At 42.5% G+C, this 27118-nt stretch overlaps 1 protein-coding gene across 1 annotated transcript; it reads right to left on the bottom strand.

Annotated features, from left to right (window-relative positions):
• Nucleotides 1-2506: 2506 nt before the first annotated feature.
• Nucleotides 2507-4029, bottom strand: LOC139552637 (GS homeobox 1-like). Its single transcript, XM_071364539.1, has 2 exons — nucleotides 3521-4029; nucleotides 2507-3383 (listed from the first exon to the last, which is right to left on the bottom strand). The coding sequence occupies exons 1-2, from the start codon at nucleotides 3894-3896 to the stop codon at nucleotides 3031-3033; spliced, it is 729 nt and encodes a 242-aa protein (XP_071220640.1). The 5' UTR covers nucleotides 3897-4029; the 3' UTR covers nucleotides 2507-3030.
• Between the last annotated feature and the right edge of the window lie 23089 nt (nucleotides 4030-27118).

The raw sequence follows: 27118 nt of genomic DNA, 5'->3' as shown, positions 1-27118 counted from the left end.
TTCAAACCATCGAATCAGCTGCAGCGCCGCACCGTCTACCAGACTCAGGTACTGACGGCTTGCTCCCTTTGTCCGCGACTCCGCGCATAATGCTCTTGTAAACCGGGCAGACTGATTTGTTACAAGCTGCTCTTTTAATCTGATAGATAAGAGACATGTCTAAGAAAAGCCGTAAATGAAAAATTTGTTGGAATAAAGACAAGGGAAAGTCTGCTAGATGGGCGCCTGTTGACTCAAGCGGCCCTCGAGCGTCGGGTAGCGCTCTCAGCAGCCCCGTCAATGTCACGTCAACAATTCGCTTTTCTTCTCTTAAAAAGACACTGTAGCCTTTTTGCTTCAATGAATTGATCAGCACAAAATTAAGAATAAATAAATGTAGCATTTGGAGCACCGGGCTTATAAAGTCCCCCAGGGCGCATACCCCCGGGCTATTGAATGGATAAAGGGCGCTTTACAGAGGACGCAGTGAGCAAAATGGGTCTCTATGGTGCAATTAACAAAATGGTCTAATCCCATATCTTAACAAATGCAAATATTGGAGTTTTGTTAAAATGTTTAAGTGAACAATTAAATCAAAGTTTACAAGTGCAACTTCTCGCCCAAAGGCACAATAACGTGAATAATGTAGTAAATGTGCAGTCCTAGAAGAGTCTTTGTTGTCACCGAGGGCTGATGATACGTTTCCAGATAAGTAAATAGCATTTAAATCCTATTTTAATAAATGTAATATAGTTTTGAGAAGCCAGTAATGAACAAGGAGAGCATGTAGCGCGAGTAGGCTACATGGCAGGCTTATTTACAGTCTTGGTCCCGTTGTCACCCAATAGTCTCCCAAACTACGAACCTTTGAGAAATGTTTTCATACTTGATATGCGTTCTCTCTATATTAAGTGTTTTTTTCCATCATGATTGCTTTTTGACAGATAGGCTACTAATTGAAGGGCCTTTCCAAAACAACCTATGCTTTGGGTTGTTTGTCCCTTAATTTGAGCAGCAACGTGGAGTATAGGCTAGCTATATTTGAAAATGGTCTAATCATTCCAATTAAAATACATTACATTGAAGTACATTTGAATGTATTTCTAGAATGAAGAATGTAGCCTAACACATAGGCATAGATATAGCCTGTAGTTGTCTTCAGAATTGAGTTCAGAAATAAAAACAACCTTGGAGATCAACGACGTCACCAACAGAATTACAGATCAACAGGAATGATATGGATAGCATATGAGCCTTTGTTTTTGTCTGTTTAAATAGCCGACACAGTGATGAATGTATTAATTTGCTCACTTTCATTCACTCGTTAATACACCCCGTAGTGGTTATTAACTCCCTGGCACGAGACGGATCAGGACATTGGGATGAAGCGGATTTCTGATATGACAAGAGCGAGAGCCGCAATGTGGAGCTCCGAGGGCCCCTGCATGCTAACGCGGGCTTTGAGAGCTCTCCCCAGGGAAAGCATGAATGTCTGGCTGTTAAGACTTCTTGACAGAGATTACCGTCCCCATAGCACTTGTCTTGAGAGAGGGGAACCTTTCTTTTGAAACACTTTTCTTGAGAGAGGGGAACCGTTCTTTTGAAACACTTTAGCACAATAACTGGCTTCAAACGGGCATCTAAAATTTAGAGCTGCACCATTTTCATGTGGCAAGGAAAAGCATGCATTACCAAGTGTCTTTGTGCGTAATACTCAGTACTACCTACGGAAAAGCCTAGATTTTTCCCTGGACAGAAAAACGTTTCAGCTGCCTGCTTTTTCTCTTCTGTCCACTCTTGAAAGCAAACAGACCGTGCGCGTAAATGATGCACATGAGATATCTGATATATACCATCTCCTTTGGATTCATAAATGAATGTATAGGATAATGTATAGACTTGATGTATAGGCTATGTGAACATGCACACACAAATAAATGTGGAATGGACATCACAAACACAACACGCATTCTGAAGGTTGCACAGTATCACCAGTAAACTGACCCAAATGCCATATCCAACTCTGCATAAAGTAGTTGGTAACATATTTTGAACTTAACATATCCACGGTGAGTCGTTTTTCATTGTATTTTATTAATGATGTCTTAAGTTAATATCCTGTTAACGTTTCCACACGGTGCTGTGCCGTTGATAGGACGAATGAAGTCAGTGCGCAACGGCTCTGTCTGTGCGAATCCAGTGTCTGTGTTTGCGCTCCTAGTGTCTGTGTTTGCGCTCCTAGTGTCTGTGTTTGCGCTCCCAGTGTCTGTGTTTGCGCTCCTAGTGTCTGTGTTTGCGCTCCTAGTGTCTGTGTTTGCGCTCCCAGTGTCTGTGTTTGCGCTCCCAGTGTTTGTGTTTGCGCTCCCAGTGTCTGTGTTTGCGCTCCCAGTGTCTGTGTTTGCGCTCCCAGTGTCTGTGTTTGCGCTCCCAGTGTCTGTGTTTGCGCTCCCAGTGTCTGTGTTTGCGCTCCCAGTGTTTGCGCTCCCAGTGGTGCGCAAGTGTAAACAATTTTACACAGAGTCATGAGTATATCACTAAGAAATATTCTTTATTTAAGTATTCACATTTTTAAATAAATAAATATTTTCAAATACACTGAAGATATAATAACAGTTTGATAGGCTATTAGTGATGTGACATTGTGAGAGAAAAAAATTCTCCATCACATTTCCATCCAAATAATGTGCTTAAAGCTAGCCAGTATTCACCATTATACAAAATACAGCTATTGTTTTACAAAAATAATACTAACAAATGTTGCTATTCATTTGGGTATATCATAAAACCAATATCGACCTGTCTAGCTGTAATATAATCCATTGGCAACAACGAATGGACCGTTATCAGAAAAAAACTACATATAAAACGAACAACATGTATACAATTATACAACATTCCAGAGAAATTCCCTGTTTATATATTTTATTCTCTTCCTATGTACAGGTGACTGAACACGATAAGAACAGTCGACTTTTTGGCTGCATTCAGAATTCCACAGGTGCTATGAGGACCAATTGTCTCTGTTGAGGATCGGGGAAGATCAGGGGAAGTTCAGGGAGAGACGGACAGGTCTCCATCATCCTCTTTCCCTGATGAGGAAGGAGACATGGGCATGTCCTCTTCCTCCTCCGAGCACCGTGCAGATGACAGGGACGAGCACTTGCAACTGTGGGAGCCGGATCTGTGCGCGCCGCTCTTCCCCTCCTTCTTGTGTTTGACTCTGCGGTTCTGGAACCAGATCTTGACCTGCTTCTCTGACAGGTTTAGATATGTGGCGATCTCAATGCGTCGAAGTCTGGAGAGGTACATGTTGGAAGTGAACTCTCTCTCCAACTCCAAAAGTTGCGTGCTGGTAAAGGCTGTGCGCATGCGCTTGCTGCTCTGAAGTTGGCTGTTGTTGTTTTCTGTAAAAGCAAAGAAATATACACATTTAATTAAGTTATCCAAAATGCTAAATAAAACACCGGAATAAATGTTCATTCAGCTGATGAAGCTCATTCTGTGTAAAAGTATCAATTGTGTATTCAATACGTTTACTCACCGATGGAGATGCAGTGGAACTGTCGTGGGTCTGGAACCGAATAGGTTGCTTGATATATCCCCGGACCGTGGTTGAGGTTGACGCCGGTGGAGGACGTGTGGTGCCTCGATAGTGCAGAATGGCAGTACTGGGAGCCGAAGGTAGGGAAGGATGCCTTGAGGAGTGGCAAGGTCGGTGGGGATGGGTGGAGCTGGGATACGCATAGCGGACAGAAGCATAGCAAGCCAGCCTTCCGTGAGTGGCAAGAGCCTGCGGACAGCCCATGGAGTGGGTGAGACGGGTGCATAGCGTAAGGAAATAAAGGTGGATTGTTTTCCCTCCCTTTATCATTTGCCTCCCTCAAAATCAAGGAATCCACAAGAAAGGACCTCGGCATCTTTGCAAACTTGCTGCTCAGTACTTGGTAAACTTTTTCAGTCAGCGCGTTGTTTCGTTCTGAACTGCTTGCTTGGCGGGTGGACAGCGGAGTGGTGCTGAAAGGACACTGACGCTCTTTAAATAGTTGTAGTCCCGGTCCGGCCATGTGACGGTTACGCCGTGAGCGTCTAAGAGCTCTCAATAGGGTTTTGTGCCTTTTCTCTTGGCATTCACACTGCACGCTTCCCCATTATTTCACTTGTTAACTAAATGAACTGCATAATGTGGTCTATTCTTGTCAGCCCCACCCACGCCGCAAGAGGCGGCACTACCCCTTCTACTTGTTAGCTTCGCTCTTATTTATTATACTACGTTTTAATATCTATAATTTGAGAAATAAACATTTAGCCAATGTACTGGGGTAGCCATTTCTACTGGTCTGTCTGTTTTCAGAAAATCTACTCATTTATGGAACACCATCAGCACTTATCCAACTAAGCCTACACTTTCCGCATAACATAACAGAGAATGTGTTTAACTTGATCAATCATGAGTAACAGTTGGGGAGTTGAGTGGTATTTGCTCTGTAATGTTTACGTTAAATAAGCTGTAAGTTAATATTTTCTGGAATCCAAGCACATATGCATGCCACACAAAAGATGCAGGACACACAATAGCCTCGTAGTCTCGAAATACAATAAAACGTTTGCATTTCGTTCTAATTTATGCTGGAGAGGACCTTCCTTAATTGGCATCGTTAAGGCTTCTATGTTGAACTTGCAAGTATGTCGTAATATTTGTGAACACATGACATATAGCCCTATAGGACATATTAGGACCTTTATGTCTATACAAGTGAAAATATAGGCTATATTATATATATATATATATTATTGATTGCTGCTAAAGGTAGGATTATCTGCAAACAAATAAGTGTTTAATTTAAAACGTGTGAATGTACTTGTCCATTTTGAGGCCAATGTATCATTTCTAGACACAGAAAGGACAAGTCACAGCCTGAAGGCAATGCGGTTCAAACCAGTGATTAATTCCTGTGCCCGGGCCCCCGCCGAGTCCGGGAAAGAATATATAAAAATAACCAGGTTTTCACTCGCCGGCCCTTATTGAATGTCATTGTGGAGTGTTTTCAATGCAAGAGAAAGAGACTCGAATTAAAGTGTGTGACAGCGGCGGATAGACGCACACAAAGGCGACTCTGTCACAGAGAGGCCAAATGCGTGCGCGTGAAAGCCCCCGCCTCGCTCTGATTGAATTAAGTAATAGGAAAACATTTTCTTTCACTTTAGGTCTTCTAAACAACACCTTCAAAGGGATGGGAACCATTAATGTTTGAGTAAACAGTGAAATGTCGTTTATATTCCTCCCAGCCGTATTGCGTTTCTTTTATTTTTTGTTTTTGAATTGTCCCTAAAAAGCTTCCCTATTTTATTCACATTAGAAACTTAGACGACGCAAATGTAAATATTCTTTCAAAATTCAAACAGTGCTTTCCCAGAAGAAGAGAGAGAAAATAAGATGGGTAATTGGTTATAATGCTTATAAACATATATCAGATAGCAACTGGATAAAACCATAACATGAATAGACCTATAAGGTTTTGTCACCAGTTTGGGCTACGACTGGAGTTTCCAAATGTATTATATCTAAAATCTTATATTTTACATGCATGCTTTCTACCCAGGTTGCTAGTGTGCTTTCTGCAACAAGTGCGCTACGGAAGGATGTCTAGAACTTTCTAATTCCCATGGGCAAGGAATCTTTCCCACGAATGACAATACTAACTCTTAGGCTAAGGAAATATGTTGCAATGGGCTGTGTATAAATTAAATCTTATTATTAGAGTCTGTTAATTTTGCAAGGTGCAAAAAAATCCACAACTTCTCATGTGTGCCTGACCACATAGCACACTGGACACCTTTCTGGCTGCGACGTTGCAGAGTAAAATGTTGGTGTCTCTGGTGGTCGTTGACAAGCGTGACAATTACCTGTCTGCTCACCGCTCATGCTTTTCAGTTCAGAACCGAGCTGCTCACATAATGGCTTTTCAGTCTAGAAGCAAGCCCGCCCATATGCAGCATACAAACCTATTTGTTTTATCTCCTGTAAAATGACCAGGGACTCTGCTCCGCGGAAAATACCACTCGACTTACATTAAGGGTATAATTTGGTCGCAACTTTGCCGCGCCATAATAGCAGGTATTTACCGCACAAATTATGAGCAATTAAACCCTTAAACAAGCTGTAGGTACAGATTCATGCGGACAAGAGCCTGTTATCTGCAACAGAGTGGGATTAGGCCTTTCATTCTCTTGGACGCCGTATGCCAGGCGTCTTCCATTAACTAATAGGCCAATCTCGCTCCAGTCCCTTGACCCACCACATCCCCTTTCAATTATATGCTGTATTCTAAATTTGAATTACAGAATGGGTTAATAATGTTGTATTAATGTAACAATTAATTCATTAAATGCATTTCCTTATTTTCGCAACAAAAATGTAAAACATTAGAGGCTCAGAGTTTGTTGGGGTATGATCTCACAAGGCACAATAAAATTGGTCTGGAATTGGTGCTGTTTCAACAGGTGGAGGGTTACATTGAATTATCTGGTCACTATTAGAACAGTGACATTTGCTTGGCTGGTTGGCGTTTAGAGTCGGCTCATTGCTTAAATATATTATCAAAGGAAATCGTTTTCAAAATAACGGTCATAGCTGTCATCCCGTGGGTAGGAATATAGGGGTGCTGGGGGTCGCTATTTAGGGAGGCTCATCCTCATTTGTAATCCCAACTGGAGACCGACAAATAGCTTTGACCTCAGAAAACATGGCCCTCTGGAGGCGCAGGCCAGAAGTGCAAGAAATCTCATCCAGTATAATGACTTTGTTACTGAAACAAATCAAACAGCTACTCTGCAGCTCCCTGTCTGTGCGAAACAGCATACTCATAGATACTCTAGACACTGTTATGAAGTCCTCATTTCATAAAGTAGGCTGCAGCCTAACATTCATATAAGATGAATCAATGACATATATTGTGAAACTAGAAACAAAAGCAGTGAACATCTACAAGGACAACAACAAATAGATTACTCACTCAAGTCAAACCACAAATAGAATAAGAATCGGATAAACATTTAATCTAATCCACTAATAAGTATCCAATAGTGTGATGTCACAAACCATACAACTGAAAAAGCAACAACTGAAAATAGCCAAACCATTAATCAAATATTCCAATAAACAATAATCATGATACCAGTTGAATATTGTTAATGCATGATGATGATGATGATATTGGCCAGCACCCGTTGTGCCACCAGAAAATGATATTTTCATGGGTTTGTGTGTGAGTCTAATGATCTCCCATTTGATCAAATAAAGAGGGCACTCTGTTCATGGGGATGTAGTCAATATCTCCTTTTATTCTACTATGAATTATTCATCGTTTTGAGACACTCCGCCCCCGTACTTAATATGTACACACATTTTACAGCCACACATCTCTAGTAGGAGGGATGGTCTTAGCTGACAGTGTAACAGGATTTAGGGTCCCAGTGGGGTTTGGCCGAGCCGGACGGGCGCTGTGACTGTCGATGTGACACAGAGGGCCGGCTGCCCCTCCTAATCTTCCCCTGAGGCGACTGCACAGACTGCAGGTCCTGCTGCACCACTATGGGTAGGCACACAAAGGCCTGATTATCATTCATATGCTCAGCAGAGCCACCAGTCCAACAGACAACACTGCTAACCCAACTACCAGCTGAGTAGTGCAATATGTACAGCACACCATGGGGACTAATGAATCCTTAAGTGTGCGTGTGTGTGTGTGTCTGTGTGTGTGTGTGTGTGTCTTGCTCCATTTGGTAGCAATACGAGTTATCAAGATGAACTTGAACATAGATAAACACATTTTCTTGCATTTACATTTATATTTGGGTCATTTAGCAGACACTATTATTCAGAGCGATTGACAGTAAAGTGCAATCATCCAAGGAATGTGAAAAATTAAAACGTAAAGTATGGGTTTAGTGCCTACCATAAGTTAGCTATGTATGGGAAGTATCATCAAATATTTACGATGCAGTGTGAGGAGGTGGGTTGTAAATCTACAGCAAGAGTGAAAGTCACCTGAAGAGGGCTGTTATGGTGACCGTATTACCGCCACATCTGCAGTCACAATCATTACCATAGTCAAATTCCATGTGGCTGTTGAGTCACAGTAACTGGGCTTCTCCAAAACTGCGCTCTGTAAATGAATGGTGCTGATGGTTGTTAGTAGCCTACCAAACTTGCTAATGTCCCTAAAGTCAGGTGAACTAAATACTTTTAAAATCATGTGATATCATTATGACTAATCATAACAGCCCTATACCATTTCATAATGCCCAATCAATGAATATATCAATAAATTGCTTTACATGCATTCATAAACCAATATAAGAGAATAATAGTATTCAACAATAGTCAACAGTGCTCAATTAAATCAAACCCGTATTGCAGTATCTACAGAGTAGCTGTTTTTCCTATGGTCAAATAGCAGAGAACTAATTTGTGCACTGTAGGAACCAATTAGTACACAGAAGATTGAACAAATTCAGCATCTTGTCCTTGCTGAGGTCAGACCCTTTTTAATACGGTCACACCCTGATCTCTTTCACCTGTCTTTGTGCTTGTCTCCCCCCCCCCCATCCAGGTGTCACCCATTTGCCCCATTATCCCCTGTGTATTTATACCTGTGTTCTCTGTACATCTGTTGCCAGTTTGTCTTGTCAAGCCTACCAGCATTTTTCCTGTACTCCTGTTTTTGCTCTAGTCCCTGTTTTGACCGTTCTGCCTGCCCTGAGCCTGCCTGCCGTTCTGTACCTTGTGACACTGTCCTGGATTACTGACCTCTGTCTGCCCTGACCCTGAGCCTGCCTGCCGTTCTGTACCTTGTGACACTGCCCTGGATTACTGACCTATGTCTGCCCTGACCCTGAGCCTGCCTGCCGTTCTGTACCTTGTGACACTGCCCTGGATTACTGACCTATGTCTGCCCTGACCCTGAGCCTGCCTGCCGTTCTGTACCTTGTGACACTGTCCTGGATTACTGACCTCTGCCTGCCCTGAGCCTGCCTGCCGTTCTGTACCTTGTGACACTGTCCTGGATTACTGACCTCTGTCTGCCCTGACCCTGAGCCTGCCTGCCGTTCTGTACCTTGTGACACTGCCCTGGATTACTGACCTCTGCCTGCCCTGAGCCTGCCTGCCGTTCTGTACCTTGTGACACTGTCCTGGATTACTGACCTCTGCCTGCCCTGACCCTGAGCCTGCCTGCCGTTCTGTACCTTGTGACACTGCCCTGGATTACTGACCTCTGCCTGCCCTGAACCTGCCTGCCGTTCTGTACCTTGTGACACTGTCCTGGATTACTGACCTCTGTCTGCCCTGACCCTGAGCCTGCCTGCCGTTCTGTACCTTGTGACACTGCCCTGGATTACTGACCTCTGCCTGCCCTGAGCCTGCCTGCCGTTCTGTACCTTGTGACACTGTCCTGGATTACTGACCTCTGCCTGCCCTGAGCCTGCCTGCCGTTCTGTACCTTGTGACACTGTCCTGGATTACTGACCTCTGCCTGCCCTGACCCTGAGCCTGCCTGCCGTTCTGTACCTTGTGACACTGCCCTGGATTACTGACCTCTGTCTGCCCTGACCCTGAGCCTGCCTGCCGTTCTGTACCTTGTGACACTGTCCTGGATTACTGACCTCTGTTTGCCCTGACCCTGAGCCTGCCTGCCGTTCCGTACCTTGTGACACTGTCCTGGATTACTGACCTCTGCCTGCCCTGAGCCTGCCTGCCGTTCTGTACCTTGTGACACTGTCCTGGATTACTGACCTCTGTTTGCCCTGACCCTGAGCCTGCCTGCCGTTCTGTACCTTGTGACACTGTCCTGGATTACTGACCTCTGCCTGCACTGACCCTGAGCCTGCCTGCCGTTCTGTACCTTGTGACACTGTCCTGGATTACTGACCTCTGCCTGCCCTGAGCCTGAGCCTGCCTGCCGTTCTGTACCTTGTGACACTGTCCTGGATTACTGACCTCTGCCTGCACTGAGCCTGCCTGCCGTTCTGTACCTTGTGACACTGTCCTGGATTACTGACCTCTGCCTGCCCTGAGCCTGCCTGCCGTTCTGTACCTTGTGACACTGTCCTGGATTACTGACCTCTGCCTGCCCTGAGCCTGAGCCTGCCTGCCGTTCTGTACCTTTCGGACTCTTCTCTGGATTACTGACCTCTGCCTGCCCTTGACCTGTCATTTGCCTGCCCCCTGTTTTTGAAATAAACTTTTGTTACTTGAGCAATTTCTCAAGCAAGTATTTAGCTAGGTCTGTCTGGAAGTGGTCTGAGTGGGGAGGGGAAAACTGAAAACTAACTGTTATTGGCAGAGAGGTTTGGAACGCTCTTGCTTATTGGTCTATTTACTCATTTACGGCCTGGTGATTTCACCAAGCAGGCCATATTTTCATCCCACCAAAACAGGCTGAAATTTCAGGTGGTCTTTTCAAACAACTCTTACACTAAAAGGGCATTATCATCATTTTCATGAGTTCACAGTATTATTCCAACCTCATAGTGTGGAAATGCATACAGTATAAAACACAGGAAAATCAAGTTTTTGACTGCACTAGGCCTTAAGGCATTTTGACGAAATGCCCATCAAACTATACTGAAGTATAGAGCTAATGGACGTTTGATAACGACACTCTGCGTACATAATACCCGTTTGATGTGAATACATTTGTTATGGTATAGATATGTTTTAAAATGTCCCCTTTGGCTTTCATTCCCATATGAAAGCCTTGACATGCTGCTCAAAGGGGTCTGTTTCCCTATGGAGGTCATCAGGCCATTTTGTATGGCTGACTCAGATTTTTCCGATTCAGTAGACTTTTCGGCTTTAAAATAACAGGTCAAACCAATGAATTTAATGAACTCCCAGACACAATGCATGCGCCTTGCCATTTGAACTGCAATAAAGGGCGATGGGCAGGTCAGCAAGCTCTTTCAACGGTTTGTACACAAATGTGTGACAGAATGCTTAGAATGCGGCCACTTCAGCATCTCCATTGACAAGTTGTTCAAAGTGTTGGGGACGTCAGTGACAGTGCCTTCAGCCAAGGTACCCCCCCTTTGTTCCGCTCTCTGTTTCTGTCCTTTTATCACACCCAAACACTCCCTAACAACAATATGTGAAAGAATGGCAAACCACTTTCTCCACCACTTTCCTTCCCTCTCCTTAGAAAAAGTCATAAGAAACCCACAGAAACTAGTCATGTGCACAGAGTTATGACCCAAACGAGTGCTGCCTGTCTCTCTCTACTCCTCCCTCCTTTTAATCGTTTTACTTTTCTGTTCCTCCCTAGTTCCCTCCCTTCATTCTTTTCTTCCCCTCCTTCATTGTAGCCATCTCGCTCTCTCATCGTCCCTCTTTCAGCTCCTCTCATGTCTCTCTGTGAGCTGGCTACATTGGCTCTTGGAGAGAAAGCGGGAGAAAGCGGGAGGGAGGGGTGGGGAGATGTGCTTGAAAAGAAGAATAGACCGTATAGGAAGGAGGGAGAAATTTGGTTAAACTTCAAGCACTTTTCAAAGATTGCGATGCTATCTGAAATCAATTTCCAATCACACAGCATTGTCCTATGATGAAAGCTGGAAGTTGAGGATACAGGTTGAAATTCTAAATATTTTGAAGAAACATGTATTCTTAGTGAACTAGCTAACTAGTTTCAGATATACTTGAACAAGTAAACCATAGGCTATTTGATAGAGTCCCACAGTACTTGTGTATTCGCTTAATTTAATTAATTGGATCCCCCCTGGGATTGACGACTGAGCCATGGGAGGGAGGAGGAGAATAGAAGAGGGGTTGGGGAGGGTGGGAAGCTGCCACACTGCCTGCAAACTGTCAACATTACTATTGTATTTGTATTGACTTGTTTATTTCCATTTCTTACTCAAACTAAAGTGGTTTAATTGCAATAATGGGATTGTATAATTAAGCTCTCAGGATTGCATTGCTGCTTGGATGGCTCCATCATCTCTTATATCCTGTTAATTTCCCAGCCCCTGAACTTTTCCCTCTCTCCCATCATTCTCCTTTTAACAGTTAGTATCATTTTTTATTAGTTTAAGAGAAAATATTGTGATGGAGAAAATGCAATATTAATGTTAGCATTGTTTTAAATTCAGTACTTTTCCAAGTATTTTGGAGCAGTGTTTTAGAATAGATGAGTTGTGTTTAGTGAATTGCATTGTTACTTTGCACTATAATGGTAAAAACAGTACTATTTTAGAGGCAGGAGCATAATTTTTGTTGGCAATTTTATTTCTGAAGTGGTGCTATAGCAGAACATATGTTGTGTGGAAATGCTGTGGTGAAGGTTGAGTTGCTCAATTCAGTGTAAATTCTGATGAAAATGTAAAACTGTACCCAGTCCTGAAATGAGTGAGCTGTTGCCAAGGCGAGATCGACACTTTCAGGGTAATGAATAAGACATTTGGGGACGTGAGTAAGAATAGCCCCCTGATTCATTTTCATAACCCAATATCCCCTTTTCTTACCAAATCTCTATGGCCGTCATTGTGTTTTGGAGCCAGCTTTTGTTTAAGTTTTCGTTTGATTTTTTTTCTCTCATTCATTCCTGCATCTGACTTCTCCCCCCACCCTAATGATCGGGGTGACCACCCCCCCCCCCCCTCCTCCAGTCCTCTCTCTCCCTCTCTCTGCATTTGACAGTGCAGGGCTCTGTCCCAGCTTTTTGTCTCTGAGTTATGACGTAAGCGCTGAGAAAAAGCCCAACTCTGTGGTTCTGGGGTATAAAATTTGTTGCTTTTTTTGTGGCTGCTGGGGACGGGTCACTGCCCATTTCAGAGGGTCCCCAGTTTTCTGCAGATGCGCTCTATTGAGGAGGCGACACGCGGCGGGACGCTGCTGAGTGGGGGGTTACTACTCCTCCATTACCATAGAAACCAATACACTGGCTTTCAGCTAGCCCGGGCCAGGGGTCCACTGACACCGACCTTCGCACTGATCTGAGTCCTGACAGAACCCAAACGGACCTCCGCACACTGAATAATACTAATTTGTTGCCAGTTTGTCAAACATAACAAGAGCTGCCAGAACCGTTATGACAGCCTGTGCACAGATTACTTTAATAAATGAGACCTACTCTTTGGGATGCCACTCCCATGATGGACCACAGACAAATAAGATGAATTGGAAGATACCCAAACAGAACCACTCCAAGATGACACAAACCAGTACAGGGCCAAACCCTACATTATGGAGCAGAACTCTCAGGTACGGGACTTCTCAGCACTACATTTAGAACTATACACAGCCACGAGACAGGTCATCTGTACAGAATGTAACCAACCCAAAACAGAACTAAAAGTAAATCACAAAACAGCGCTAGATAACAAACAAGAGCTCAACAAGTCCTAATTCCTTAACACTAAATACAATTCTGAAAATGTATACATTTCCAAACAATTCAAATGATAATTAGTAATTTCACATCAGTAAGCATGCTGAGTTGTGTGTGAAATGTGTGTGTGTGAAGTGTACACAAAATATGTGCTTGTTTGGATGATAGGGACGCAACATGTGTGTGTAACAGTGTGCGTTTGTATACGTATATTACCTGTGTATGGGCATCAAATGAGCATGCCCGGAGGGTACAATGTCAGAGTTCACACTCACTGCCCTCACCCCTGGCAGGTGCAGCCCCTGGGGGCGTGAGGAGGAGGCCCCTCATCTCTCCCACCTCTTCACGCTGCTCAGACAGAGAAAGAGAGAGATGTGAAAGGGTGCACTCCAGAAAGCCATCACCTGCTCCCTCCGCCCTCCAATCCCCACTACCCCCCCCCCCCCCCCCCCCCCCCCACCTCCGAACCATCCTACCACCCTCTGCTCCTCACTGCCTACTTTGACTGACTGGGGTGGGGAGAAAGAGAGAGAGAAAGAGAGCAAGAGATAGAGAGAGAGAAAAAAGAGAGAGAGAAAGAGAGACAGACAGACAGAAAGAGAGGGAGAAAGAAAGGGAGAGAGAGAGAGAGAGAGAGAGAGAGAGAGAGAGAGAGAGAGAGAAAAAGAGAGAGAGAGAGAGAGAAAAAGAGAGAGAATGAGAGAGAGCCGAGAGGGAGAGAAAGAGAGACAGACAGAAAGAGAGAGACCTCCAAAATAATGACACCAACACAGGAACAGACTGAAGACATAAAAAACATGTAAAACCTGGAGAAGACATGAGTGACACTGAAACCAACAACCTAGAGTGTAAACCATGAGCTAGTGCAGTGTGATTTTGTTTTTGCTAAGTTGTGGGTATGAATGCTTTTGGCATCAGAAATGTACATTTGTCATGCCCACAGAGGGCAGTGAATTGGACTGGGAGCTGAATTGAGACTGTGTGGACAGAGAGTCCATGGGTGAGGTTGAGTATTGATGGACGCCCCTCCCAGTCTCTCCCAGCCTCCCCCTCCATTGTGGCTTGAGTGAGTGTATCCTCCTGCTCTGAGAGGTGGAATGCGTCTCCTCTCCTCCACGGCCGTGATGGATAGAGCCCTTGTCCTGCACTCCTTTGCCCCTCCCTCTGAATCCCTTCTTTCTCTCTTTTAGGCTTTGACTCTTTCATCCCATCCTTTTATTCTACACCAATAAAAGTCACTGATCCTTCATTGGCTGTTGTGTGGATCTGAGAGGCTCTGAGACTTTTCATCTGGAGTGTGTCACACATCATCACACAAATACACACGCATGCACATAAACCAACGCCAGCACAGAAATGTATAGAAACACACCACATTCACACACATAAACTAAGACAAAAAAACCAACAAGAAAACACAACAAAAAATGTATTGTATCCATAGTAGAAGTTTCTCTCCTCTCTCCTGCTCTATTGACCCTCATTTACACTCCAATAACAACTCTATTGTCTGGTGTTGTGCTGTTCAGTGTGGTGTTGTGCTGTTCAGTGTGGTGTTGTTCTGTTCAGTCTGGTGTTGTGCTGTTCAGTCTGCTGTTGTGCTGTTCAGTGTGGTGTTGTGCTGTTCAGTCTGGTGTTGTGCTGTTCAGTGTGGTGTTGTTCTGTTCAGTGTGGTGTTGTTCTGTTCAGTCTGGTGTTGTGCTGTTCAGTCTGGTGTTGTGCTGTTCAGTCTGGTGTTGTGCTGTTCAGTCTGGTGTTGTGCTGTTCAGTCTGGTGTTGTGCTGTTCAGTGTGGTGTTGTGCTGTTCAGTCTGGTGTTGTTCTGTTCAGTCTGGTGTTGTGCTGTTCTGTCTGGTGTTGTGCTGTTCAGTCTGGTGTTGTGCTGTTCAGTCTGGTGTTGTGCTGTTCAGTCTGGTGTTGTGCTGTTCAGTCTGGTGTTGTGCTGTTCAGTGTGGTGTTGTTCTGTTCAGTGTGGTGTTGTTCTGTTCTGTCTGGTGTTGTTCTGTTCTGTCTGGTGTTGTGCTGTTCAGTCTGGTGTTGTGCTGTTCAGTCTGGTGTTGTGCTGTTCAGTGTGGTGTTGTTCTGTTCAGTGTGGTGTTGTTCTGTTCAGTCTGGTGTTGTTCTGTTCTGTCTGGTGTTGTGCTGTTCAGTCTGGTGTTGTTCTGTTCAGTCTGGTGTTGTGCTGTTCAGTCTGGTGTTGTGCTGTTCAGTCTGGTGTTGTGCTGTTCAGTCTGGTGTTGTGCTGTTCAGTGTGGTGTTGTGCTGTTTAGTGTAGTGTTGTTCTGTTCAGTCTGGTGCTGTGCTGTTCAGTCTGGTGTTGTGCTATTCAGTCTGGTGTTGTGCTGTTCAGTGTGGTGTTGTTCTGTTCAGTCTGGTGTTGTGCTGTTCAGTCTGGTGTTGTTATGTTCAGTCTGGTGTTGTGCTGTTCAGTCTGGTGTTGTGCTGTTCAGTCTGGTGTTGTGCTGTTCAGTCTGGTGTTGTGCTGTTCAGTCTGGTGTTGTGCTGTTCAGTGTGGTGTTGTTCTGTTCAGTGTGGTGTTGTTCTGTTCTGTCTGGTGTTGTTCTGTTCTGTCTGGTGTTGTGCTGTTCAGTCTGGTGTTGTGCTGTTCAGTCTGGTGTTGTGCTGTTCAGTGTGGTGTTGTGCTGTTTAGTGTAGTGTTGTTCTGTTCAGTCTGGTGCTGTGCTGTTCAGTCTGGTGTTGTGCTGTTCAGTCTGGTGTTGTGCTGTTCAGTCTGGTGTTGTGCTGTTCAGTCTGGTGTTGTGCTGTTCAGTCTGGTGTTGTGCTGTTCAGTGTGGTGTTGTGCTGTTTAGTGTAGTGTTGTTCTGTTCAGTCTGGTGTTGTGCTGTTCAGTCTGGTGTTGTGCTGTTCAGTCTGGTGTTGTGCTGTTCAGTCTGGTGTTGTGCTGTTCAGTCTGGTGTTGTGCTGTTCAGTCTGGTGTTGTGCTGTTCAGTGTGGTGTTGTTCTGTTCAGTGTGGTGTTGTTCTGTTCAGTCTGGTGTTGTTCTGTTCTGTCTGGTGTTGTGCTGTTCAGTCTGGTGTTGTGCTGTTCAGTCTGGTGTTGTTCTGTTCAGTGTGGTGTTGTTCTGTTCAGTGTGGTGTTGTTCTGTTCAGTCTGGTGTTGTTCTGTTCTGTCTGGTGTTGTGCTGTTCAGTCTGGTGTTGTTCTGTTCAGTCTGGTGTTGTGCTGTTCAGTCTGGTGTTGTGCTGTTCAGTCTGGTGTTGTGCTGTTCAGTGTGGTGTTGTGCTGTTTAGTGTAGTGTTGTTCTGTTCAGTCTGGTGTTGTGCTGTTCAGTCTGGTGTTGTGCTGTTCAGTCTGGTGTTGTGCTGTTCAGTCTGGTGTTGTGCTGTTCAGTGTGGTGTTGTGCTGTTTAGTGTAGTGTTGTTCTGTTCAGTCTGGTGCTGTGCTGTTCAGTCTGGTGTTGTGCCTTTCAGTCTGGTGTTGTGCTGTTCAGTGTGGTGTTGTTCTGTTCAGTCTGGTGTTGTGCTGTTCAGTCTGGTGTTGTTCTGTTCAGTCTGGTGTTGTGCTGTTCAGTCTGGTGTTGTGCTGTTCAGTCTGGTGTTCTGCTGTTCAGTGTGGTGGTGTGCTGTTCAGTCTGGTGTTGTGTTGTTCAGTGTGGTGTTGTTCTGTTCAGTGTGGTGTTGTTCTGTTCAGTCTGGTGTTGTTCTGTTCAGTCTGGTGTTGTTCTGTTCAGTCTGGTGCTGTGCTGTTCAGTCTGGTGTTGTGCTGTTCAGTCTGGTGTTGTGCTGTTCAGTCTGGTGTTGTGCTGTTCAGTGGCAAGGGAGTGAGACAGGCTTATATGCCCTTACTAGTGAGATATTCTTAAAAGCTCATATGTCTATGATAGTGTATTTACTGGTCTGCTGCGAGGCTTGTTGAAAGGTTATAAGAGGGCTGTTTAAAAACTATTATTAGATAACATTACGCAATAAGTCACCAGCAGGAGTATGGCTTCATCCCTGAATCACCAATCAGCTCCTGAGTCACTGCGCCCAACCTCTATGGACCCTCTCTGAGATAACTTAGAAATTATATTATATACACTCTCAAATGACACACACAGACACCAAGATAATAGAAAATGCATATATCAATCAATGTAATAAAGCACACAATTGAGCAAATGTTTGAGTATCTATCATAAAATATATTGTTATTTCACATATGAATTTGTTATTAGGGTTTATCAATAGTACCAATGGGGAACAGGCATCCCAAGGCTCATAGCTCATTGAAGATGTATGCTTCTGCGTCATATGGCTGTTTGGTACTGTACAGGAGCTTGTCACTTTGTGAATGAGTTAAGAGACAGGGTTAAAGCACAGAATACAATGGGATGTTGTCAATGTTTGAACGTTTAGATATTTACAACTCAAATTACCTTGATTCAGTGATATGATGTTACCATACGTAGTGGGGTGATTGTAGAAAAATTGGGACTGAAATCCTGACTGGGACTGAAATCTGCATTATTTTACAAGAATGCTGGTGCCTTAGTAGTTCAATCCCATCTCAGCTGCATGGCTGTAACTGATGAAAGTAGACGGAAAATGAACTGAGGAAACTATCCATTTAAATCTGTGAATAAATGAATCTATAAAATGTACCAATCTGATGTTTGTGTTCCCTGTTCAGAAGTATGTGCTAGTGTATACAAGTCTTCAGTGTGTGTGTGTGTGTGTGTGTGTGTGTGTGTGTGTGTGTGTGTGTGTGTGTGTGTGTGTGTGTGTGTGTGTGTGTGTGTGTGTGTGTGTGTGTGAGTGTGAAAAAATGAGCAGAGGCAGTAAAAGATGAAAGGGAAAAGGGTCAGTAATGAATTTAAAGGAAACTGAACATTAATGGCACTAGCATTACTCATGTTCCATATAACAAATTATTGGAAATTTGTCAAGCACACCAAATTATCTCCTCGTGTCTGTCGGGAGCGCGGTGAAGTCCTCTCTGCCATGGCAAGACAATTTCAGCTCATTTGACTATTTAAACAATAGAACCACCCATTAAGACAAATTAATGTCATTATCAAATCTCTATGAAAATGACAACTACCAGCGTTTCGAGCAGCTTTAGAGGCTATTGACGATAATGAAATCCCCTGTACAGGTACTGAAAAGAAACACTCCAAGTAATTATTTTCTAGTAGCTTGTTTGTCTGTCGTCCGTTCGTTTGCTTTCAGCTCAATTATGTGACTCTGTGAGCGCGTGGAGGCGCGTAGGGCTCTGCGGCCCACAGAGCGAGGGGCCTAATTGGGCAATTACCGTCCCGTTTCAGGGCTTTTAGCTCCAGCAGAGTGGAGGAGACCAGGCCGCTCACAGCCAGGAGCACCCTACACATACAAAACTACACGTTTACACTACTCACTCAAACACACACACCATCTACACACACCATACATTGTAGGCTTTACATTACCCACGTGTAAGAACACATGGTATACACACAATGTCACACATGGTATACACACAAAGCCACACATGGTATACCCACAAAGCCACACATGTAATACACCAGTGGAGGCTCCTCAGAGGAGGAAGGGGAGTACCATCCTCCTCAGTGAATTTCATAAAAATAAACTTTTTAAAACATTGAAAAGTTATCCTTTTTAGTTAAAACTATACTAAATATATTCACGTTACGAACTAATTGATTAAAACACTGTTTTGCAATGAAGGTCTATAGTAGCCTCAGCAGCATTCTGTAGGGTAGCACCATGGTGTAGCCGGAGGACAGCTAGCTTCCGTCCTCCTCCTCCTACACAGTAATTATGACAACTTCCGGAGGATGTCCTCCAACCTATCAGAGCTCTTACAGCATGAACTGACATGTTGTCCAGAGAGAGAGAGCGAGAGAGAGAGATAATATTTTTTTTGACTTTCAGTTTCACTTACTTAGCTAGCAAATGCAGCTGTCTAGTTTAGTTACTCAAACACCCAGCTCAAACAGCGGGATGCTACTGTATGTTAGCTAAGTGGCTATGACTATCCAACACAACACTGGAACTCTTCCAAGTCAAGGTAAACTTTTGGTTTTATTAATTTATTGCCACCGGGGCTTGCCGGTGTAACTGCTTACTGAATATACACTGCATGATTGTAGTGGGTTTATTAACGCATTAGTTCTATTAGCTATGTTGACTAGGACGTTACTTTAGCTAATATGGGGACAACGATGTAGGCTGTGTGTAGCGGTTACGACACGGTTTGGCTTGGAACGTTTTTTTCGCCTGGTCACATATAGCTGATGTGTTGTTCATTGAAGTCAACAAACAAAGGAGAAAGGTGAGAGGAGGAGAGTGCATCGAGATGAGAAGGAATACAACGTGGCTGCTATGAAAGTGATCTGTGTTTATGCATGATCAGGGGTGTATTCATTCCGCCGATTCTGTTGAAAAACGTTTCTTAAACAGAAGCAAACGAAACGGGGATAAAAATACCTGTATTTTTCCAATAGAACCTCTGGTTTGCAATTGTTGGATTAATGATTACACCCTAGATAAGCTAGATGCAGGCAAGAGTGTGCAGGGCGGTATTGAATGTGTCACTGTCTGTCCATGTGTCACCGTCATCTCAAATTTTTCTCTCGACCTGTGTGCACATGCGTTGTAAACGTTCATTTATAGGCTAGGTTGTAGCAACCTCATGATGGGTATATGGAAAATTTGAGTATCATGTAGTAGCCTAAACCTAGTGATGTTACATTGAACAGGGTGAATGGAATATGAATGACAGTCATCCAACATGCTGTAATAGAAATAAGGCCATGCTCATGAAAAAAAATGCTCCTCCCTCATCATATACACACAAAGTCACACATGGTATACACACAGTCACACATGGTATACACACAAAGTCACACATGGTATACACACAAAGCTACACATGGTATACACACAAAGTCACACATGGTATACACACAAAGTTACACATGGTATACACACAAAGTTACACATGGTATACACACAAAGTCACACATGGTATACACACAAAGTCACACATGGTATACACACAAAGCTACACATGGTATACACACAAAGTCACACATGGTATACACACAGTCACACATGGTATACACACAAAGTTACACATGGTATACACACAAAGTTACACATGGTATACACACAAAGTCACACATGGTATACACACAAAGTCACACATGGTATACACACAAAGCTACACATGGTATACACACAAAGTCACACATGGTATACACACAGTCACACATGGTATACACACAAAGTTACACATGGTATACACACAAAGTTACACATGGTATACACACAAAGTTACACATGGTATACACACAAAGTCACACATGGTATACACACAAAGTCACACATGGTATACACACAAAGTCACACATGGTATACACACAAAGTTACACATGGTATACACATAAAGTCACACATGGTATACACACAAAGTCACACATGGTATACACAGTCACAGATGGTATACACACAAAGTTACACATGGTATACACAGTCACAGATGGTATACATACAAAGTTACACATGGTATACACAGTCACAGATGGTATACACACAGTCACACATGGTATACACACAGTTACAGATGGTATACACACTATGGAATAATAAATACAACTTGTATAAACACTACTTTGTATGCAAGGACAATATTGAAAAAATTATTGTTATCCTTTTAAAAATGTATTTAACCTTTATTTAACTAGGCAAGTCAGTTAAGAACAAATTCTGATTTACAATGACGGCCTACAATAAGATAATATATAATAAGATTTTATATTCAGAGACCATACATCCCTATAGAAATCCCAGCCAGGTCGACCGTGATACAAGTCAGTATTCGACATCCATCCATGTCTGAGGATGTTGGGAGATGACGTGGAAACTGGCTATTAGGGGCAACAGTGAGCGCTGTTACCTTCAAGTAGGTTTCGACTTTGCTACGGTGTTGTGGCAGGGATTGCGAATGGGCGAGCAAATTCGAATCCAGCAATGGAAGTTGTTTTTGAGATTTTTGTTTTAATCCTATCCCAAACCTTAACCCTTACCTTAACCATCCGGAGTTAATTCCTAAACTTAACCCTAACCTTAAATAATAGGGAGTTAATGCCTACACCTAACCATAAACACTTCTAAATTTGACATTTAAAACAATTTCAAAATTTGATGGATGAATGTTTAATTTTGACATCAGACTGTGAGAGCTTGTTGAGAAATTCTATATACACAATAATAATATGTGCGTGCACACACACACAAACACACGCACAAGTATTGTGGGGGGAATATACGTGTAATATAGTTGAGCATTGATATATGTAAGGGTTTTACACAATTTTGTCTTATACTGTATATTTAATGTACATAATGTAAATTATGTGGCTGTATCGGAATTTCTATGTACTAGCTGATTTGTGTGTTTGTGTGTGTGTGTGTGCGCGCCTGTGCGCCTGTGTGTGTGTATACGTGTGTATGTGTATATGTACAGTACCCGTCAAAAGTTGACACACCTACTCATTCCAACACTTTTTTCGTTACTACATGATTGCATGTGTGTTATTTCATAGTTTGATGTCTTCACTATTATTATACAATGTAGAAAATAGTAAAAATAAAGAAAAACCCTTGAATGAGTACGTGCATTCAAACTTTTGACTGGTTCTGTATGTGTGTGTCATTGATATGTAAGTCTATGTCAAATATGAGCGTGTGGGATTATAAACGAGTGAAAACAGGTGGTACAAAACATTATGCTCACCTTCATATCTCTCGCTTCCTCCTTCCTGCCCTCCCTCCCTCCCTCCCTCCCTCCCTCTCCTACTCTAATTTTCACATTATCCCTGTAGCGTTCTCCCCCTCACTCTAACATTATGTCTGTCCCTCTCTGGATCATGTAGCTTGTGTTAATTAAACCCTCTTTCAGATCATTCCCTTGTTCAAGTGGATGCAGTGCAGCACCCATTAGGCAGCAAGCTCTGTTTTCTGCATTTCCAAATGTAGCTCAACATTTATTAAAGTGAAATTTATCCAGTAATTGCCTGCCTCGGCATACCCTGTGCGTGACTCCCTTTTCCCGGACCACCTGCCCAAAGACACCTCCAACTATTTCCCAGCATGCTACAGGGTAATTATACCTTTCACACCCTGTACACTGAGAGCCTGGTAATTGCGTTAACATCATGATGATCATTATGTAAAAATAACTGCTAATGAAGCATTAGCCTTGATTTTATTTGAATTAAAAACACCTAGAAAACACACCGAAGTGAGAGTGCACATAGACAATGTCAGGAGAATCTTTTTTTCTGAAAAAACACCCTGGAGGTTTTTAACAGTCCAGGAGTTTTGCTGAGACAAATTTCAACATCTATCTAGTGGTATGAATATATAAAGTTGATAAACTGTAATGCAAATGCAAATTCATATATCTTGTTACATTTTGTTGTGGTGCGGTGGTGCTAAATAAAATGACCATTTGAGTAACTATAAAGTCAAAATAACTATTGTGGTAAGTGACAATAATAGTTTCTGAAATTGGTTCATTTTATGGCTCATAAATTCACATCTGGACACTTGTTTTGTCAGTTTTCTACAAAACATTGAGGTATATGATGATTTGTGACATTTCCCAAGACAATTTGTCTCAACCACAATTGTTTGAAGCTTATTTATATTTGCTTAATTAAGAAGTGACTGTTTAATTTGTAATAAATTGCTCAAGTATATCACAATGCATAACCATCTGAACATGTTGAGTATGGTGTAAATCATTATACACGTTAAATCATATAGTACATGAGGACAGTTTGTGTGAATTTATTGTGTTACATGAATACATAGGTCAGGCTAGTGGATTAAAATACTTGTACCAAGTCTGAACATCACGCAAATAATGTAAATCATTTCTGAACTTAAATTCCATCTCTGATATATCCTAGGTTTCTTGTGTAATTAAACTACCTGTATGAATAAACAGTACATACAGTAGAACAGAATTTGGACAAAATGTAGAATAGACAATATTCCTACTACTGTCATTGTTATTTTTTAAGTAGACTACAAGTGGGTTGGCTGTCTAATCAGGGTTATTGACAAGTACAATGTAACAATGCATCATAACAATAATTGTTACAATGTACTTACAAGCGTAGCCTAATAACAGCTATGTAAACGAACTGTTTTTTGGAGTTTCCTTTCAATACAATATATATATTTTACATTTTTATTTTAACTTTATTTTCACAGGGAGTCATGCTGAGACCACGGTCTCTTTTTCAGATGAGCCGTGTATACACATCAATAATAAATGAGTTAGTTGTGTTTGTTCTGTACCTGCAGGTACAGTACATAGCTTACATGTAGCATAGCAGCACAGAAGAACAAGAGAGTGACTACGGCATAATATAAATTATTTTCTAAATCATTAGCCTACATCATTACTTAGAATAATAATTTTACAGTAATAATAGACTATAGGTTTTATACTGACATGTATAGTTAAACATAAATATTAAGACATTGTTGACCTGTTTCATGTGGCTTCAAACCTTCTCAACTTCTGATCACTAAACATACAATAAAATATAAATGATTATGGAATTGATAGACGCAAGTGAGAATAGTCTAGTTCTAAAACTAGACTAATCCGTTGAATGGTGGATTATTAGGTCGACAAAGGGAATAACTCGATTGAAAAGTGAATAAAAAATGCAAATCAAGAAGGATATAACAATCATTACCATTTACTGTAGCCTAAGCTATAGAGACCTACAAATGTTTTTGCAATGTATTAATTAATTGAGACATAAATTGCAAGAGAGAGGTGGGGGCGGGTTATGCTACGTTTCATTTGATCAGCAACTCATTCGGTTGCTAGACAGCACCACAGCCTGGCTGCATCTCTGTATATTTGCAGAAACATGGTTGAAGGTTTGTCCTTGGGAAAACCAGACTCACCCATAGAAGCCCAATGGGATGAAGACCAAAAGAAAGATGTAAAAGAAACATTGTGTTGAATTGTTACAGTCTCTTTTGAGAGGATACAGAAAAGTTCCCTTGTGGTAACTTACCTTTTTGTTGGGGTGTCGCCGCAACGCAGGGTGCCAGAATTTGTGCGCTAATTAGGAAATGAGGAAGCTCGCGTTCTCCACCATGAATGCTCTTTCGGGGAGCACATCTTTCTTTCCAGTCAGTCAACCGTGTACAATCATCCACCTGCTACTCGCAAACGACGCACTTTTTTTGTTCAGATTCCCCTTTAAAGAATTATATTTAAATAGGCCTCTCTTTAACATTGGCAGTTAGTACCCCCACGTTTCTCTACATTTTGACCATTGCCCAGCTTGCTGAATGGTTGAGCTCAATCATTATGTTGTTTAGCTGCCCAGACACCACAGCACTGCAAACAGCCTATATGCAATTGGCCTCCTATTATGTTCCTCATCATAAAATGCTTATAGGCTCCTAATAAGTTCCACACGGTTACCAGACTTAGAGGTCTATACAAATGCACGGTTTGGTTTGTAGAAAGGATATACAACTTTGGAGATTGAGGCCTCAAATTATCATTGTGAAACAGAGCATGCAAACCGATAAGTGTTTAAGTTTTGTTTTTCCTCCAGATACATGCCTTCAAGACAAGAACTCATAACTATACAAAAAGTGCAATGTAGCTTATTTCCAACACCCCTTGCCCTCCAGGCTCCAGGCTACACACTCACACTCACCCCCCACCCCCACACACATAAGAAACACAGCATTGAGTGACAGAGACATTTCACTCTATGTCAGAGGTCTCTTTTTTAACTTTGAGTCTTTTTTTGTGTTTTCTGTAACAAATGAAGCCCCAAAGCTTTCTCAAGCGCTGCCTCTATTCTCCTCTCTCACGACCCACCAACGAGCACTCGCTTTCTTATCCTCAAACCAGGCTATAACATAGCAACCGCCTCCCCTGCAACCTCTGACCTATGCTTTTTTGCATTTCCTGCAGCTAAAACATTGAGAAGCAGCCTAAGTGAAGGGGGTGCACCTGTGGCTGGGCAGGTGACACTGCGTGCGCCTTCGAGAGACGGGTCTCCAAGACGTTGCTCCGCTCTCTGACATTGAGGTTAAAGCCATTGAAGAAAGCGAAGATTAGACTCTCTTTGTACCAGGCAGCGTTAAACAAATTAATCTATTGCTGCTCATCTGACTGTAAAATCTCTCGATTTACTATTTCTATAGACCAAGGCCTGGGCAGGGGATAACCCCACACCGCAGAGCCCACTGAACATCTCGAAAACTTTGTTGACAATGAGTCTATCACTGCAGACTTCAAGTATGTGTCAGAAATTACAATCCAGATCATTACCCAGTGGAATTCTAGGAAGAAAATATAGGCTAATTTAGCAAATAGGCTGACAATGTTTGCAAACATCCAAAGCAATATAAACAAAAACATGACCGCCTCCTCCTTTCAAAGTGTTCTCCTCTGAGAGCTATAGAAAAGCACCTTTGTTTATCAGTCAGCTTTTTCCCCTCACTAATCTCTAGCAGAGTACATTAAACACATAAAAGGGACTCTTTAAATAAAGGCCCCACTGAACATATCAAGTTCCTATGATTAAATAAATCAACAACACATGGAGAAAAAAAAGTAAGGATATAAAATAGATAGTAGGGTATTGATAAACATGAGCATATAACATCAAATTGGCTAAATATAAAGGCTAAAATGTAGTGCTTATGAAAGAAAGTGCAAAACAAAGACTGGCAGAGTAGGGTATTGACGGGTCAAACTGTGTCAACCCGAGTTACGTTCAGATGAGCGAGCGAAAGCTGACCCGTGCGTGCACTACGCTTGCACTGGTCTGTTTTAAAGACCCCGCTTTTATTTCAGTTCCTTTATGTCATTATATCTTCGATTGTCTGCCAAATGAATGGAATTTATTTAAAATATATGCCATGTCAATGAGATTTGTTCTTTCGTTTGAAAGACCAATTGCCTTCAAATGACTAGGCCTATTCAAAATCAAACTTAGATGTGGAATCACAAGGTTTGCTTAGAAAACCATTTGATAACTATTAGTCTAGCCCATGATCAGGCTAATATAAACAGCAGCTGTAGCCTAGTCTATCGTACCCCAGTGCCAGTGGCCTATCCATTATTAATTATAGCCCAAGTTTAGCTATCAACATAATAAGAAAGTGACTCCAACGACGTCTAATAAAGAAAACTACAAAATGAATACAGAAAGATCATCATTCATTCTGCGACAATGTCATCATGCTGCGCCAAAAACCGTTAAGGAGACAGGACCCCATTTTCATTCAGTATGGAAAAGAATGCCTCTCGTAAGGCAATGCGAAAACGAATTTAAAATAATATACAATATAAAAGCTACTTTAAAAAACAAAACAACGTATTTGTTCCTGTTGTTCGATCTGGAAGCTGATTGTCTCGTGCCTTCTCTCTATGTATTCGTACAGGCTGCTAATTCTCCCTGTCAAACGTTGTTAGCTAGCTGTGGCTAGCCAGACTTCCATGTTTGTCAACTAGGAGAGTTGTCGATGGACCTTCCCATGCATTTTCTGGCTTGTAAACATAGCTTATTTCTTGTGGCAATATGCCTAGTAACCTGTTCACGTTTGTAAACCACTCTCATAATAGGCCCATAATGCCTAGTGCTTGTCTGAGGTGGTATCTCTGCCATGCACCTAGAGGGGTCTGTGGTGGTACTCCCAGCTCCTGGAGAATAGCCTCTGGGTCTGGGCTCCTATCATACAATGGAAATGTGTAA

The sequence above is a fragment of the Salvelinus alpinus genome, chromosome 24, assembly GCF_045679555.1.
Source record: "Salvelinus alpinus chromosome 24, SLU_Salpinus.1, whole genome shotgun sequence".
Lineage (NCBI taxonomy): Eukaryota > Metazoa > Chordata > Actinopteri > Salmoniformes > Salmonidae > Salvelinus > Salvelinus alpinus.
The sequence above is the reverse complement of the archived record's forward strand: the minus strand, read 5'-3'. Positions and strand labels throughout refer to the sequence as shown.

Coding starts and splice junctions, on each gene's coding strand:
- LOC139552637 (XM_071364539.1), bottom strand. CDS start 3,896: ATGCCGAGGTCCTTTCTTGTGGATTCCTTGATTTTGAGGGAGGCAAAT. Junction 3,384..3,520: donor GTTCCACTGCATCTCCATCG/GTGAGTAAACGT, acceptor TTGCTTTTACAG/AAAACAACAACAGCCAACTT.